This window comes from Phyllobates terribilis, unplaced genomic scaffold, assembly GCF_046119375.1.
Source record: "Phyllobates terribilis strain yellow unplaced genomic scaffold, ASM4611937v1 Scaffold_4__5_contigs__length_816908805, whole genome shotgun sequence".
Taxonomy (NCBI): domain Eukaryota; kingdom Metazoa; phylum Chordata; class Amphibia; order Anura; family Dendrobatidae; genus Phyllobates; species Phyllobates terribilis.
The window spans coordinates 811,626,477-811,644,654 of NW_027362764.1; the positions used below are offsets into that span (position 1 = coordinate 811,626,477).

The following is an 18,178-nucleotide window of genomic DNA, read 5'->3' on the forward strand; positions in this document are numbered from 1 at the left end:
GAGGAGACTGCTGGGAGATTATACATTATACTCTAGAGGATTCTGGGTGATGAGCTGAGACGAGACTGCTGGGAGATTATACAGTATCCACTGGAGGATTCTGGGTGATGAGAAGAGACTGCTGGGAGATTATACAGTATACACTGAAGAATTCTGGGTGATGAGCGGAGAGGAGACTGCTGGGAGATTATACACTGGAGGATTCTGGGTGATGAGCGGAGAGGAGACTGCTTGGAGATTATACAGTGTACACTGGAGGATTCTGGGTGATGAGAGGAGACTGCTGGGAGATTATACAGTATACACTGGAGGATTCTAGGTGATGAGAGGAGAGTAGACTGCTGGGAGATTATACAGTATACACTAGAGGATTCTGGGTGATGAGAGGAGAGGAGACTGCTGGGAGATTATACAGTTTACACTGGAGGATTCTGGGTGATGAGAGGAGACTGCTGGAAGATTATGCAGTATAGATTGCAGGATTCTGGGTGTTGAGAGGAGAGGAGACTGCTGGGAGATTATACAGTATAGACTGGAGGATTCTGGATGATGAGAGGAGAGGAGAGTGCTGAGAGATTATACAGTATACACTGGAGGATTCTGGGTGATGAGCTGAGACGAGACTGCTGGGAGATTGTACAGTATACACTGGAGGATTCTGGGTGATGAGAGGAGACTGCTGCGAGATTTTACAGCATACACTGCAGGATTCTGGATGATGAGAGGAGAGGAGACTGCTGGGAGATTATACAGTATACACTAGAGGATTCTTGGTGATGAGAGGAGACTGCTGGGAGATTATACATTATAGACTGGAGGATACTGGGTGATGAGAGGAGACTGCTGGGAGATTATACAGTATACACTGGAGGATTCTGGGTGATGAGCGGAGAGGAGACTGCTGGGAGATTATACAGTTTAAACTGGAGGATTCTGGGTGATGAGCTGAGATGAGACTGCTGGGAGATTATACAGTATACACTGCAGGATTCTGGGTGATGAGAGGAGATTGCTGGGAGATTATCCACTGGAGGATTCTGGGTGATGAGAGGAGAGGGGACTGCTGGGAGATTATACAGTATTCACTGGAGGATTCTGGGTGATGAGAGGAGACTGCTGGGAGATTATACAGTATACTCTGGAGGATTCTGGGTGATGAGCGGAGAGGAGACTGCTGGGAGATTATACAGTATACACTGGAGGATTCTGGGTGATGAGAAGAGACTACTGGGAGATTATACAGTGTACACTGGAGGATACTGGGTGATGAGAGGAGAGGAGACTACTGGGAGTTTATACAGTATACACTGGAGGATTCTGGGTGATGAGAGGAGAGGGGACTGCTGGGAGATTTTACACTGGAGGATTCTGGGTGATGAGAGGAGACTGCTGGGAGATTATACAGTATCCACTGGAGGATTCTGGGTGATGAGCAGAGACTGCTGCAAGATTATACAGTATACACTGGAGGATTCTGGGTGATGAGCGGAGAGGAGACTGCTGGGAGATTATACAGTATACACTGGAGGATTCTGGGTCATGAGAGGAGACTGCTGGGAGATTATACAGTATACACTGGAGGATTCTGGGTGATGAGAGGAGAGGAGACTGCTGGGAGATTGTACAGTATACACTGGAGGATTCTGGGTGATGAGAGGAGACTGCTGGGAGATTATACAGTATACACTGGAGGATTCTGGTGATGAGCGGAGCGGAGACTGCTGGGAGATTATACAGTATACACTGGAGGATTCTGGGTGATGAGAGGAGACTGCTGGGAGATTATACAGTATACACTGGAGGATACTGGGTGATGAGAGGAGATTGCTGGGAGATTTTACAGTATACACTGGAGGATTCTAGGTGATGAGAGGAGAGTTGACTGCTGGGAGATTATACAGTATACGCTGGAGGATTCTGGGTGATGAGAGGAGAGGGGACTGCTGGGAGATTTTACACTGGAGGATTCTGGGTGATGAGAGGAGACTGCTGGGAGATTATACAGTATACACTGGAGGATTCTGGGTGATGAGCAGAGACTGCTGCAAGATTATACAGTATACACTGGAGGATTCTGGGTGATGAGCGGAGAGGATAATGCTGGGAGATTATACAGTATACACTGGAGGATTCTGGGTGATGAGAGGAGAGAAGACTGCTGGGAGATTATACAGTGTACACTGGAGGATTCTGTTGATGAGCGGAGAGGAGACTGCTGGGAGATTATACAGTATACACTGGAGGATTCTGGGTGATGAGAGGAGAGGAGACTGCTGGGAGATTATACAGTGTACACTTGAGGATTCTGGTGATGAGCGGAGCGGAGACTGCTGAGAGATTATACAGTATACACTGGAGGATTCTGGGTGATGAGAGGAGAGTAGACTGCTGGGAGATTATACAGTATACACTGGAGGATTCTGGGTGATGAGAGGAGAGAAGACTGCTGGGAGATGATACAGTATACACAGGAAGATTTTGGTAGATCAGGGGAGAGGAGACTGCTGGGGGATTATACACTGGAGGATTCTTGGTGATGAGAGGAGACTGCTGGGAGATTATACAGTATACACTGGAGGATTCTAGGTGATGAGAAGAGACTGCTGGGAGATTATACAGTGTACACTGGAGGATTCTGGGTGATGAGCGGAGAGGAGACTGCTGGGAGATTATGCAGTATACACTGGAGGATTCTGGGTGATGAGAGGAGACTGCTGGGAGATTATACAGTATACACTGGAGGATTCGGGTGATGAAAGGAGACTGCTGGGAGATTATACAGTATACACTGGAGGATTGTGGGTGATGAGCGGAGAGGAGACTGCTGGGAGATTATACAGTATACACTGGAGGATTCTGGGTGATGAGCGGAGAGGAGACTGCTGGGAGATTATACACTGGAGGATTCTGGGTGATGAGAAGATACTGCTGTGAGATTATACAGTATACACTGGAGGCTTCTGGATGATGAGAGGAGACTGCTGGGAGATTATACTGTATACACTGGAGGATTCTGGGTGATGAGAGGAGACTGCTGGGAGATTATACAGTATACACTGGAGGATTCTGGATGATGAGAGGAGAAGAGACTGCTAGGAGTTTATACAGTGTACACTGGAGGATTCTGGGTGATGAGCGGAGAGGAGACTGCTGGGAGATTATACACGGGAGGATTCTGGGTGATGAGCGGAGAGGAGACTGCTTGGAGATTATACAGTGTACACTGGAGGATTCTGGGTGATGAGAGGAGACTGCTGGGAGATTATACAGTATACACTGGAGGATTCTGGGTGTTGAGAGGAGAGGAGACTGCTGGGAGAACATACAGTATACACTGGAGGATTCTGGTGATGAGAGGAGACTGCTGGGAGATTATACAGTATAGACTGGAGGATTCTGGGTGATGAGCTGAGACGAGACTGCTGGGAGATTGTACAGTATACACTGGAGGATTTTGGGTGATGAGAGGAGACTGCTGCGAGATTGTTCAGTATACACTGGAGGATTCTGGATGATGAGAGGAGACTGCTGGGAGATAATACAGTATACACTGGAGGGATTCTGGGTGATGAGAGGAGACTGCTGGAGATTATACAGTATACACTGGAGGATTCTGGATGATGAGAGGAGACTGCTGGGAGATAATACAGTATACACTGGAGGATTCTGGGTGATGAGGGGAGACTGCTGTGAGATTATACAGTATACACTGGAGGATTCTGGGTGATGAGAGGAGACTGCTGCGAGATTGTACAGTATACACTGGAGGATTCTGGATGATGAGAGGAGACTGCTGGGAGATTATACAGTATACACTGGAGGATTCTGGGTGATGAGAGAAGACTGCTGGGAGATTATACAGTATACACTGGAGGATTCTGGGTGATGAGAGGAGACTGCTGGGTGATTATACAGTATACACTGGAGGATTCTGGGTGATGAGAGGAGACTGCTGGGAGATTATACAGTATACTCTAGAGGATTCTGGGTGATGAGAGGAGTGGAGACTGCTGGGAGATTATACAGTATACACTGGAGGATTCTGGGTGATGAGAGGAGAGGAGACTGCTGGGAGATTATACAGTATACACTGGAGGATTCTGGGTGATGAGAGGAGACTGCTGGGAGATTATACAGTATACACTGGAGGATTCTGGGTGATGAGAGGAGACTGCTGGGAGATTATACAGTATACACTGGAGGATTCTGGTGATGAGAGGAGACTGCTGGGAGATTATACAGTGTACACTGGAGGATTCTGGATGATGAGGGGAGACTGCTGGGAGATTATACAGTATACACTGGAGGATTCTGGGTGATGAGAGAAGACTGCTGGGAGATTATACAGTATACACTGGAGGATTCTGGGTGATGAGGGGAGACTGCTGGGAGATTATACAGTATACACTGGAGGATTCTGGGTGATGAGAGAAGACTGCTGTGAGATTATACAGTATACACTGGAGGATTCTGGGTGATGAGAGGAGACTGCTGCGAGATTGTACAGTATACACTGGAGGATTCTGGACGATGAGAGGAGACTGCTGGGAGATTATACAGTATACACTGGAGGATTCTGGGTGATGAGAGGAGACTGCTGGGAGATTATACAGTATACACTGGAGGATTCTGGGTGATGAGAGGAGACTGCTGGGAGATTATACAGTATACACTGGAGGATTCTGGTGATGAGAGGAGACTGCTGGGAGATTATACAGTGTACACTGGAGGATTCTGGATGATGAGGGGAGACTGCTGGGAGATTATACAGTATACACTGGAGGATTCTGGGTGATGAGAGAAGACTGCTGGGAGATAATACAGTATACACTGGAGGATTCTGGGTGATGAGGGGAGACTGCTGGGAGATTATACAGTATACACTGGAGGATTCTGGGTGATGAGAGAAGACTGCTGTGAGATTATACAGTTTACACTGGAGGATTCTGGGTGATGAGGGGAGACTGCTGGGAGATTATACAGTTTACACTGGAGGATTCTGGGTGATGAGGGGAGACTGCTGTGAGATTATACAGTTTACACTGGAGGATTCTGGGTGATGAGGGGAGACTGCTGGGAGATTATACAGTATACACTGGAGGATTCTGGGTGATGAGAGAAGACTGCTGGGAGATTATACAGTTTACACTGGAGGATTCTGGGTGATGAGGGGAGACTGCTGGGAGATTATACAGTATACACTGGAGGATTCTGGGTGATGAGAGAAGACTGCTGGGAGATAATACAGTTTACACTGGAGGATTCTGGGTGATGAGGGGAGACTGCTGGGAGATTATACAGTATACACTGGAGGATTCTGGGTGATGAGAGGAGACTGCTGCGAGATTGTACAGTATACACTGGAGGATTCTGGATGATGAGAGGAGACTGCTGGGAGATTATACAGTATACACTGGAGGATTCTGGGTGATGAGAGGAGACTGCTGGGAGATTATACAGTATACACTGGAGGATTCTGGGTGATGAGAGGAGACTGCTGGGAGATTATACAGTATACACTGGAGGATTCTGGGTGATGAGAGGAGACTGCTGGGAGATTATACAGTATACTCTAGAGGATTCTGGGTGATGAGCTGAGACGAGACTGCTGGGAGATTATACAGTATACTCTGGAGGATTCTGGGTGATGAGAGGAGAGGAGACTGCTGGGAGATTATACAGTATACACTGGAGGATTCTGGGTGATGAGAGGAGAGGAGACTGCTGGGAGATTATACAGTATACACTGGAGGATTCTGGGTGATGAGAGGAGACTGCTGGGAGATTATACAGTATACACTGGAGGATTCTGGGTGATGAGAGGAGACTGCTGGGAGATTATACAGTATACACTGGAGGATTCTGGTGATGAGAGGAGACTGCTGGGAGATTATACAGTATACACTGGAGGATTCTGGGTGATGAGAGGAGACTGCTGGGTGATTATACAGTATACACTGGAGGATTCTGGGTGATGAGAGGAGACTGCTGGGAGATTATACAGTGTACACTGGAGGATTCTGGATGATGAGAGGAGACTGCTGGGAGATTATACAGTTTAAACTGGAGGATTCTGGGTGATGAGCGGAGATGAGACTACTGAGAGATTATACAGTATACACTGGAGGATTCTGGGTGATGAGCGGAGAGGAGACTGCTGGGAGATTTTACAGTATACACTGGAGGATTCTGGATGATGAGAGGAGACTGCTGGGAGATTATACAGTGTGCACTGGAGGATTCTAGGTGATGAGCGGAGAGGAGACTGCTGGGAGATTATACAGTATACTCTGGAGGATTCTGGGTGATGAGATGAGAGGAGACTGCTGGGAGATTATACACTGGAGGATTCTAGGTGATGAGAGGAGACTGCTGGGAGATTATACAGTATAATCTGGAGGATTCTGGGTGATGAGAGGAGACTGCTGGGAGATTATACAGTATACACTGGAGGATTCTGGGTGATGAGAGGAGACTGCTGGGAGATTATACAGTATACTCTAGAGGATTCTGGGTGATGAGCTGAGACGAGACTGCTGAGAGATTATACAGTATACTCTGGAGGATTCTGGGTGATGAGAGGAGAGGAGACTGCTGGGAGATTATACAGTATACACTGGAGGATTCTGGGTGATTTTTGCTCTCGTTGGTTGTCAGGTTCCTCTCCGGTGTCAGGACGTCGCTCTCTTTTTCTCTATGGAGGAGTGGGATTACATAGAAGGACACCGGGGTCTGTACCAGGACGTTATGATGGATGATCCCCTGCTGCCCTCATTACTCGGTAAGATGAGACACATGTTTGACTCTGGTGCCTTATACAGTGTTTAGCATAAATGAGTACACCCCTTTTATATCAGTACATTATATACACAGTGCTCGGCATAAGTTAGTGCACCCCTATATTATCAGCATATATATGTACACCCCTGTAATATCAGTACATGATATATATATATTTGGTACAGACCAAAAGTTTGGACACACCTTCTCATTTAGAGATTTTTCTATATGTTCATGACTATGATAATTGTACATTCACACTGAAGGCATCAAAACTATGAATTACCACATGTGGAATTATATACTTAACAAAAAAGTGTGAAACAACTGAAAATATGTCTTATATTCTAGGGTCTTCACAGTAGCCACCTTTTGCTTTGATGACTGCTTTGCACACTCTTGACATTCTCTTGATGAGAGGTAGTCACCGGAAATGGTCTTCCAACAATCTTGAAGGAGTTCCCAGAGATGCTTAGCACTTGTTGGCCCTTTTGCCTTCACTCTGTGGTCCAGCTCACCCCAAACCATCTCGATTGGGTTCAGGTCTGGTGACTGTGGAGGCCAGGTCATCTGGCGTAGCACCCCATCACTCTCCTTCTTGGTCAAATAGCCCTTACACAGCCTGGAGGTGTGTTTGGGGTCATTGTCCTGTTGAAAAATAAATGATGGTCCAACTAAACGCCAACCTGGATGGAATAGCATGCCGCTGCAAGATGCTGTGGTAGCCATGCTGGTTCAGTATGCCTTCAATTTTTAATAAATCCACAACAGTGTCACCAGCAAAGCACCCCCACACCATCACACCTCCTCCTCCATGCTTCACGGTGGGAACCAGGCATGTAGAGTCCATCCGTTTACCTTTTCTGCGTCGCACAAAGACATGGTGGTTGGAACCAAAAATCTCAAATTTGGACTCATCAGACCAAAGCAGAGATTTCCACTGGTCTAATGTCCATTCCTTGTGTTGTTTAGCCCAAACAAGTCTCTTCTGCTTGTTGCCTGTCCTTAGCAGTGATTTCCTAGCAGCTATTTCACCATGAAGGCCTGCTGCACAAAGTCTCCTCTTAACAGTTGTTGTAGAGATGTGTCTGCAGCTAGAACTCTGTGTGGCATTGACCTGGTCTCTAATCTGAGCTGCTGTTAACCTGCGATTTCTGAGGCTGGTGACCTGGATAAACTTATCCTCAGAAGCAGAGGTAACTCTTGGTCTTCCTTTCCTGGGGCCGTCCTCATGTTAGCCAGTTTCTTTGTAGTGCTTGATGGTTTTTTCAACTGCACTTGGGGACACTTTCAAAGTTTGCCCAATTTTTCGGACTGACTGACCTTCATTTCTTAAAGTAATGATGGCCACTCGTTTTTCTTTACTTCGCTACTTTTTTCTTGCCATAATACAAATTCTAACAGTCTATTCAGTATGACTATCAGCTGTGTATCCACCAGACTTCTGCTCAACACAACTGATGGTCCCAACCCCATTTATAAGGCAAGAAATCCCACTTATTAAACCTGACAGGGCACACCTGTGAAGTGAAAACCATTTCCGGTGACTACCTCTTGAAGCTCATCAAGAGAATGCCAAGAGTGTGCAAAGCAGTCATCAAAGGAAAAGGTGGCTACTTTGAAGAACCTAGAATATAAGACATATTTTCAGTTGTTTCACACTTTTTTGTTAAGTATATAATTCCACATATGGTAATTCATAGTTTTGATGCCTTCAGTGTGAATGTACAATTTTCATAGTCATGAAAATACAGAAAAATCTTTAAATGAGAAGCTGTGTCCAAACTTTTGGTCTGTACTATATATATATATATATATATATATATATATATATATATATATATATATATAATATCTGAGCTGCTAGCCATTCCATTCTTGGCAACCCTTCATTTGTTTCATAGACTGTACTATATCTTCAGAAATAAATGTAAATGTACCAAAGTTATATCCTCAGGATTTTTTAATTAGTGTCCAAAGTAATACAACAATAAAACATTGTTTTTCAGCTTCCATGTTGCAAATTCAAAGAAGAAACAGAATAAGCAGCATGTGCAGCAATAAAGGCACCCCTAATTATTACTTGGTTGCGACTCTAATTAATGCTTGGTTGCACCCCTAATTAATACTTGTTTGCACCCCTAATTAACACTTGCTTGCACCCCTAATTTTAACACTTGGTTGCACCACTAATTAATACTTGTTTGCTCCCCTAATTAATACTTGGTTGCACCCCTGATTAATACTTGGTTGCACCCCAAATTAATACTTGGTGAACCCCTAGTTAATTCTTGGTTGGACCCCTAATTAATATTTCATTGCACCCCTAATTAATACTTGGTTGCCCCCCCTAATTAATACTTGGTTGCCCCCCCTAATTAATACTTGGTTGCCCCCCTAATTAATACTTGGTTGCCCCCCCTAATTAATACTTGGTTGCCCCCCTAATTAATACTTGGTTGCCCCCACCTAATTAATACTTGGTTGCCCCCCCTAATTAATACTTGGTTGCCCCCCCTAATTAATACTTGGTTGCCCCCCTTAATTACTATTTGGTTGCCCCCCCTAATTACTATTTGGTTGCCCCCACCTAATTAATTCTTGGTTGCCCCCCTAATTAATACTTGTTTGCACCCCTAATTAACACTTGTTTGCACCCCTAATTTTAACACTTGGTTGCACCCCTAATTAATACTTGGTTGCACCCCTAATTAATACTTGTTTGCCCCCCTAATTAATACTTGTTTGCACCCCTAATTAACACTTGTTTGCACCCCTAATTTTAACACTTGGTTGCACCACTAATTAATACTTGGTTGCACCCCTAATTAATACTTGTTTGCACCCCTAATTAACACTTGTTTGCACCCCTAATTTTAACACTTGGTTGCACCACTAATTAATACTTGGTTGCACCCCTAATTAATACTTGTTTGCTCCCCTAATTAATACTTGGTTGCACCCCTGATTAATACTTGGTTGCACCCCAAATTAATACTTGGTGAACCCCTAGTTAATTCTTGGTTGGACCCCTAATTAATATTTCATTGCACCCCTAATTAATACTTGGTTGCCCCCCCTAATTAATACTTGGTTGCCCCCCCTAATTAATACTTGGTTGCCCCCCTAATTAATACTTGGTTGCCCCCCCTAATTAATACTTGGTTGCCCCCCTAATTAATACTTGGTTGCCCCCCCTAATTAATACTTGGTTGCCCCCCTAATTAATACTTGGTTGCCCCCACCTAATTAATACTTGGTTGCCCCCCTAATTAATACTTGGTTGCCCCCACCTAATTAATACTTGGTTGCCCCCCCTAATTAATACTTGGTTGCCCCCCCTAATTAATACTTGGTTGCCCCCCTTAATTACTATTTGGTTGCCCCCCCTAATTAATACTTGGTTGCCCCCACCTAATTAATTCTTGGTTGCCCCCCTAATTAATACTTGTTTGCACCCCTAATTAATACTTGGTTGCCCCCCTAATTAATACTTGTTTGCACCCCTAATTAATACTTGGTTGCCCCCACCTAATTAATACTTGGTTGCCCCCCCTAATTAATACTTGGTTGCCCCCCCTAATTAATACTTGGTTGCCCCCCTTAATTACTATTTGGTTGCCCCCCCTAATTAATACTTGGTTGCCCCCACCTAATTAATTCTTGGTTGCCCCCCTAATTAATACTTGTTTGCACCCCTAATTAATACTTGGTTGCCCCCCTAATTAATACTTGTTTGCACCCCTAATTAATACTTGGTTGCCCCCCCCTAATTAATACTTGTTTGCCCCCCCCTAATTAATACTTGTTTGCCCCCCTTAATTACTATTTGGTTGCCCCCCCTAATTAATACTTGGTTGCCCCCACCTAATTAATTCTTGGTTGCCCCCCTAATTAATACTTGTTTGCACCCCTAATTAATACTTGGTAGCCCCCCTAATTAATACTTGGTTGCCCCCCCTAATTAATACTTGTTTGCCCCCCTAATTAATACTTGGTTGCCCACCCTTTGGCATTGCTGGCGTACTCCACACTTTTCTTGTAGCCATCTATAAGCTGGAGTTTCCTCCCATATTCCTTTGCAGCTCTTGAATGTTTGCAGGGTTCTTTTTCCCAATGGCAGGTCCAGATCTCGATAAATGAAGACGCTTCGGGGCTCGGAAAATGGCGCAATTTTTTTTTTTTTTTTCAAATTTTGGATTTTTTTTTCACCACTTAAAAAGAACCTATACATGTTTGATATCTACCAACTCGTAATGACCTGGAGAATCATTATGGCAGGTCAGTTTTAGCATTTAGTGAATAGTGTTGAGCCACCCCCGTAGTGTTCGAGTTCGGTTCGGTTCGTCGAACACCCGTGTGTTCGCCAAACTGTTCGTCGAACACCTTCGAACACCGTTAAAACCTATGGCAGGCAAACAAAAACACATAGAAACACATAGAAAACACCTTCAAAGGTGTCCAAAAGCTGACAAACTGCTCAGAAGACACAACTAACACATGGAAAAGTGACAAGTACATATAGTCATGCGAAAAGAAAAGAGGTGGAGGAGTAAAAGGAGGGGGAGACACAGATAAAGGCATGTCATGCCCTTCTAAAATCCAAAAAGTGAGAAGCCGACATGTTCAGTCCGCTCCTGCCCGTGCCACCTCCGTGTCGCCGGGTTTGTGCCAGAGCCGCGGTGAACCCTGACGGCCAGCCCCCCTCTCCCAATACTGGTGCCTGTCCGCTGGTGGGTCGAGCGAGCCCCCTGTGGTGGAGGCAGCTCTAAGCTTTTTAATTTAAATTGTCTCTCTAATTTGAATGAATACACTTTAAATCCATTTACAAGGATCTATTGGAGGGCAAGTCTCATGCCAGCAGCCGTGGTAATTCCAGCTCCAGTAGCGTCCACTAAAGCTGCTGCAGTTAAAAAGCTTTTATAAGGATCGAGCTTGGCTGTTCACCGCAAGGCATCCTACTGCCAGTCCCAGCCCCTATGCCTTGGGGTGCCTCCTGATGCTCTTCACTGAGTATCCCGTGGTCCCGAAGCATTTCCTTTGAAAAAATTAAGTGTCCAAACTACAGGTGGTGTAGCTTGCTTAACAGCCGGGATAATCCCCTGACTAGCAGACACTAGGCACAAAGTATTTCCTGGGCTAGATGCAGTTAAAAATTTGTAATTAGATACTCTCGTTGGATGCTGAGAAAGCATTCCATAGAGTCTCCTGGCACGCCATATGTGATTCTCTTAAAAAGCTTGGGGTAGGAGTCTAGGGGACCCTTTTATAGCCAAAATCACGGCCCTTTATCACAATACGTCACCTAGGCTGAAGATAAATGGAACTATAGCACCCTGAGGGCTCGGTTGCTACAGAGGTATTGCACCTCACCCAGAGGTGTGATATCTCACTCTCAGGTAAGGATGGAGTGTGGATCAGGACCCGACACCTGCATGCATTACACCACATTGCCGTGGGGCAGGGCGACCAATATGCCTCTGAGATGGGCACGATAGTCCCTGTCCCTGGCTGGAGTGGGGGGAGGGAACACTGAGGAAGGGGAACCCTGTAGTGCAGGAGCAGGGAGGAAGCAGTTCCTGGGTGCATTGAGAAGGTAGTATAAAAGGTGGGCACCATCTTAGTTCAGTGCAGAGAAGTCTGAGCAGAAGTGGCAGGGAGCAGGGGCTCTGCATGAGCTCTGCTCCGGAGGCGGGCCTAGTAACAGAGGCCCAGGCCTGGAAGAGGGAGAAGGAAGGAAGAGGAGCGGAGAAGGCTCCAGGAACGAGGAATGAAGGGATCCCAGGGGTGCGGACGGGCGAGTCGCCACTGCACGCCCGAATCCACCTGCGTGGAGGGGTCAGGCCAAAGGGGGAGACCGGTCCCCGAAACTAGTGGAGGCAGGAAACGACCCTCAGCTAGAAACCGGAGGCTCTGACATTTTATGTGGCGCAGCCCCTCACTACACCCGCTAGGAAGGCACCACATAGGGTCAGGGAAACTGGCGCCAAGTTTACCAAGAGGAGGCCCGAGGCAGCCGGACAGAAGGGTTGGTAAGAAAGGCCAGACAAAGGACATACAAAGGGGGTCCTGTGAAGCGCTCCAAAGTTATCTGGGAGTTGTCTGAGCCCCTCACCTGGTGAGCACAGTACGACGTGGGCAGCCGTTACCTGCAGACGTGGTCTGGATAATAAGAACTGTGAGTAAAGGCCCTGGACTGCATCACTGACTCCGTGTCGTTACTGCTGCTGCCCTGCACCATCACCCCCATCCTCCGCATACACTGCCCTGAGGCTATACTCCTCCCTTGGGGAGTTATGCTACGCTCTGCTGCACCCACAACACCAGCCTCAGCGGTCTGTCCTGCAGCGGCGGTTCACTCTGACCGCAATCCACGGGTGGCGTAGTCGGACATTTAAACATCAAAACCACATAAATAGTTCCGCCACTGGTTTGACCACCCTGAGCCACGGAACCGGGTCGCCGCCACGAAGACTACAACCACCAGCATCCACCAAAAAGGGTCCGGCTCCGGGTGTCCCAAGGCCCAGGGGGTGCATCTGAACATTTTCATCACCTTTCACAATCACCAATGGGACAAGGCAGGGATGTCCTCTGTCCCCTCTCTTATACATCCTAGTGACGGAGCACCTGCTCTCATCAATTCGCCATAACCCCAATATTAGGTGGATTGAGGTGGGAGGCACCGAGTACAAGTGCTCTCTATTTGCTGATGATGTCCTAGTATATATCACTCAATCACATATATCCATCCATGCTGTTATGGCTGAAATAGATCACTTTGTTACATGGTCAAATTTTAAAATCAATGCAGCGAAGTCTGAGGCCCTCGATGTCTCCCTCCCCAAATCTATATAGGATTCCATCCAGTCCAACTTTCCCTTTGCCTGGCCCTCACAGGGTATCAAATACTTAGGAATTCCTATTCATAGAGACCTCTCCCATCTATGTTATCTTAATTTTGGGCCCTTTATTGAACAACTCCATACAGACCACGGTTGGCAAGTTAGAACTGTAAGATTCACTACGTGAACCACTGGTGTTTTGTGGAAAAGCACATGTACACTGTGTTCCAAATTATTATGCAAAAAGTGTTTAGGAGTGATAAGGGAAGAATTTGTTTGTTTGTCAGTTAAACTCATTGATGGTGATGTGTGTCAGGGCTCTTTATATCACTGTAAGCAATTGCAGACACCTGTGCTAATTAGTTTGGCAGGTGTGTCCAATGAAAGGCAAGACTACTTAAGAAGACTGTCTCACATTATTAAGCAGCCTACATTTTCTGCCAAAATGGGAAAGAAAAAGGATGTTTCGGCTGCTGAGAAGCAACAAATTGTGGAGTGTTTAGGTCAAGGCATGACTACAATCAACATTGTGCGATGATCAGGATGAAGTGTCTTGGCAATCAAGAAGTATGTAGCTGATTCACAGTACACACGTGTGCGTGCTGATAAGGGCAAATTGAGGACTCTTTCCTACAGGCAATTACGTCAGGTTAAAAGAGCAGCGGCAAAAAAGCCTGGTCATAGCAGCAGACAAGTTTTTGAAGCTGCTGGTGCCTCCAACGTCCCCCGAACAACAAGATGCAGGGTCCTTCAGAGGTTTGCAGCTGTGCATACGCCATCCTGTCGACCTCCTCTATCCACTTCACACAAGCAGAAACGGCTCCAGTGGGCCAAACATTACATGAAGACTGATTTCAAAACTGTTTTGTTCACGGATGAGTGCCGTGCCGCGCTCGATGGTCCAGATGAATGGAGTGGAGGATGGCTGGTTGATGGACACCCCACGCAAACACGGCTACAGCGCCAACAAGGAGGAGGTGGAGTAATGTTTTGGGCTGGAATCATGGGGAGAGAGATTGTCGGCCCCTTTAGGATCCCTGAAGGCGCTAAAGATGAACTCCATAATGTATGTGGATTTTCTCAAACAGCACTTCCTGCCATGGTTCAAGAAGAAGAACCGTGTATTTCACAGCAAGATCATTTTTTTGCATGATAATGCACCATCTCATGCTGCACATAAAACATCTACATCTCTGGCTGATATGGGCATAAAAGGGGACAAACTTATGGTGTGACCCCCATGCTCCCCTGACCTCTACCCCATTTAGAACCTCTGGAGCATCATCAAAAGGAGTGTCTATGATGGCGGGAGGCAGTTCACATCTAAGCAACACCTCTGGGAGGGTATTCTGTCCTCATGCAAAACAATTGAAGCAGAAACCATCCAAAACCTGACAAATTCAATGGACGAGAGAGTTCAGAAGCTCCTTTTGAACAAGGGGTCCTATGTGAAAATGTAACATCATCTAGAATAAAGTTTTGAGTTGAAAACTGTTTGATTTCAGTTTCTAATAACCTGCTAATGCTTATAATTTAAAAAATGACCATTTTTTTGGTCTTTATTAAAATGAAAAGGTTGATCGAAAAGTTTGGGGGATCTAAGAGTGTGGCAACCCAGTAGTCATGATTACTTCGAATTCTGACAATATGAGGGTCATGTTGCAGGTAGTGCAGCAAGAAGGCACTTATGTGTCTTGCGCATCTCGGAGCCCCAAAATTATTTTCCGGGCTAGATGCAGCTAAAAATTATTATTAATTTTAAATCTGGTGGAGCTTAGTATAGATGGCCTAATAGGATCAGTGCTGCACACTGCTACAAAGCCCAAATTATTTTCCAGCCAAGATACAGATAAACATGATTAGTAATTTGAAAGCTTAAAACGGTTGGTAGGGTGATTTTAACCAATCATCAAGCTTTTACTCTCCCCAGGATGACACAGGGGTAGAAAAGTCGTTTTGGATCCATGATTTGTTCATCTTTATGAACGTGAGTCTGTCTACATTATCAGTGGAGAGCCGCGTGCGCTTATCTGTCAGCACACCACCAGCAGCGCTGAACACACGTTCAGACAGAACGCTGGCTGCGGGGCATGACAAGATCTCCAAGGCGTAAGTGGCTAGCTCCGGCCATTTATCCAGATTGGAAGCCCAAAAAGAGCAAGGGTCCAGTGACACAGTCATGGCTTCAATGTTTACTTGGAGATACTCCTGTACCATCGTCTCTAGGCGTTGACTATGTGTCAGACTTCTTGTCTCCTGTGGCCTTGCAAAGGATGGGCTAAAAAAGTGGTGAAATGATTCCGCAAAATTGATGTTACCAGCAGATACTGTGGTTCTGTTACGGTTTGAGTGCTGAACACTTGACGGTCCCACGGTTGGCAAGTTGGAACTGTGAGATTCACTACGTGCACCACTGGTGTTTTGTGGAAAAGCACATGTAAGATTCTGCAACAGTCTCTGCTGATACTCCTGCATGCGTGCATCCCTTTCTATGGCAGGAATAATTTCGGCAAATTTACTTTTGTACCGGGGATCTAACAGTGTGGCAACCCAGTAGTCAGGATTATTTCTAATTCTCACAATTCGAGGGTCATGTTGCAGGTAGTGCAGCAAGAAGGCACTCATGTGTGTTGCGCATCCAGGAGCACCAAGTCCCTGTTGTGTTGGTGGCGAGGTAACAATCATGCTTCCTTCCTCTGTCCTCTCCCCCCAACCTCGCACAACAGAAATGTGATCAAGGTCTCCCTCATCTGATGAGTCTTCCATCAGTTCGTCCTCCACTTCTTCCTGGGCTCCTGCACCTTCCTCACTAGTTTGGCTGCTACCATGCGCCCTGGTAAAACCATCTCCCCCACCCTCACATGCCTGCCGCCTTGGTGCTGCCGACCGTCTGGACCTTGCAGATGTTAGCCCTTCCGCATACAACTCCTCCTCCTCTACTTCCTCCACCTCCTCTTGTGCCACCACCTGACTCCGAATTCTGTTTAACATGTGCTCCAGCATGTAAATCACCGGAATAGTCATGCTGATAATGGCATCGTCAGCACTAAACATCTTCGTCGCCATTTCAAAACTGTGCAGAAGGGTGCATAGGTCCCTGATCTGAGAACACTCCTCCAGCGTGATTTGCCCCACCTCTGGATCTCGTTGGCCCAGGCTATACGTCAGAACGTATTGCACCAGGGCTTGTCGGTGCTGCCACAGTCGCTGCAACATGTGCAGAGTTGAATTCCACCGGGTAGGCACATCGCATTTTAGCCGGTGAAGTGGCAGGCCCAACGACTTCTGTAGAGATGTAAGTCGCTGAGCTGCGGGATGCGAATGGCGGAAGTGAGCACACAGCGACCGTGCCCTCTGCAGAAGGCCATCTAGTCTGGGATAGTGGGCTAAAAATTGCTGGACAACCAGGTTCAACACGTGAGCCATACAAGGCACGTGTGTGACATTGCCCCGGCGAAGGGCCGCACCCAGGTTTGCAGCATTGTCGCACACGGCCTTCCCTGGTTTCAGGTCCAGTGGAGACAACCATTCATGAAATTGGTTCTCCAGAGCTGACCACAACTCCTCAGCTGTGTGACTCACATTTCCCAGACATTTCAAAGTAAAAACCGCCTGATGACGTTGAGCCCTACTGCCAGCATAGTAAGGAGGTGTGCAGGATCCCTTCTGCGCAGTTAGAAAGCTTGTGGCATGACCAGACAGGCTTTGGGTGCAGGTGGAAGACCGAGAGGAGGTTGAGGAGGCAGAAGCAGTGGAGGAACTTTGACATAAAGAGGATTGACGCACAACTCATGGGGACGGAAAGACTTGGACAGCAGCCCCTTGTCCTGCTGTCACCATAGTTACCCAGTGCCCAGTCAGCGACATGTAATGCCCCTGTCCATGCCTACTCGTCCAAGTGTCTGTGGTGAAATGCACCCTGTCACACACAGAGTTTCTCAAAGAAGCGGTGATGTTGTGTGCGACATGCTGGTGGAGCGCAGGCACACCTTTCTTTGAGAAGTAGTGCCGACTGGGCATCTGGTACTGGGGCACTGCGACGGACATAAGGTCTCGAAAATCCTCTGTGTCCACCAGGCGGAAAAGCAGCATTTCTGTAGCCAAGAGCTTGCAGATGGTGAAATTCAACCTCTTAGCTTTCTCATGGCTAGGAGGAAATGGTCTTTTACTTGTCCACATCTGAGGGACCAAGGGCTGGCTATTGTGCTTAGACGGGGTTGATAAGGGTGTCCCCGGCAAACTGCCGGTCTGTGAGGAAGATGCAGGCGGACATGTTAGGTTGCCTTGATCCAAAGGTGGTGCTATCGATGTCGGACAGCGCTCAACACCAGCTGGTGTTACCACCTCCAAAGAAAATGATGACCTGCCAATCACGCTGGCTGTTGCTTGTAAAGAGGTGGCAGGTCTGCGCCCCAAAACAGGTGTGACTGCTGTCCCCCCAGTCACAGAGGATGAAGAGGCCGCGGATGCACAAGATATGGCAGACGGTGGTTGGCCCGGCCGGCTAGGCCGCATTGTAGCACACTGAGCTTCCCACTGCAACTTATGCTTCA

At 46.8% G+C, this 18,178-nt stretch overlaps 1 protein-coding gene across 1 annotated transcript in view; it reads left to right on the top strand.

Annotated features, from left to right (window-relative positions):
• LOC141266138 (uncharacterized) overlaps positions 1-18,178 on the top strand; it is a 312,479-nt gene that overhangs the window by 196,096 nt on the left and 98,205 nt on the right. Inside the window, exon 4 of the mRNA XM_073680102.1 lies at positions 6,658-6,781. Within this exon, the coding sequence (XP_073536203.1) occupies positions 6,658-6,781 (124 nt within the window). The remainder of the gene's footprint in view (positions 1-6,657; positions 6,782-18,178) is intronic.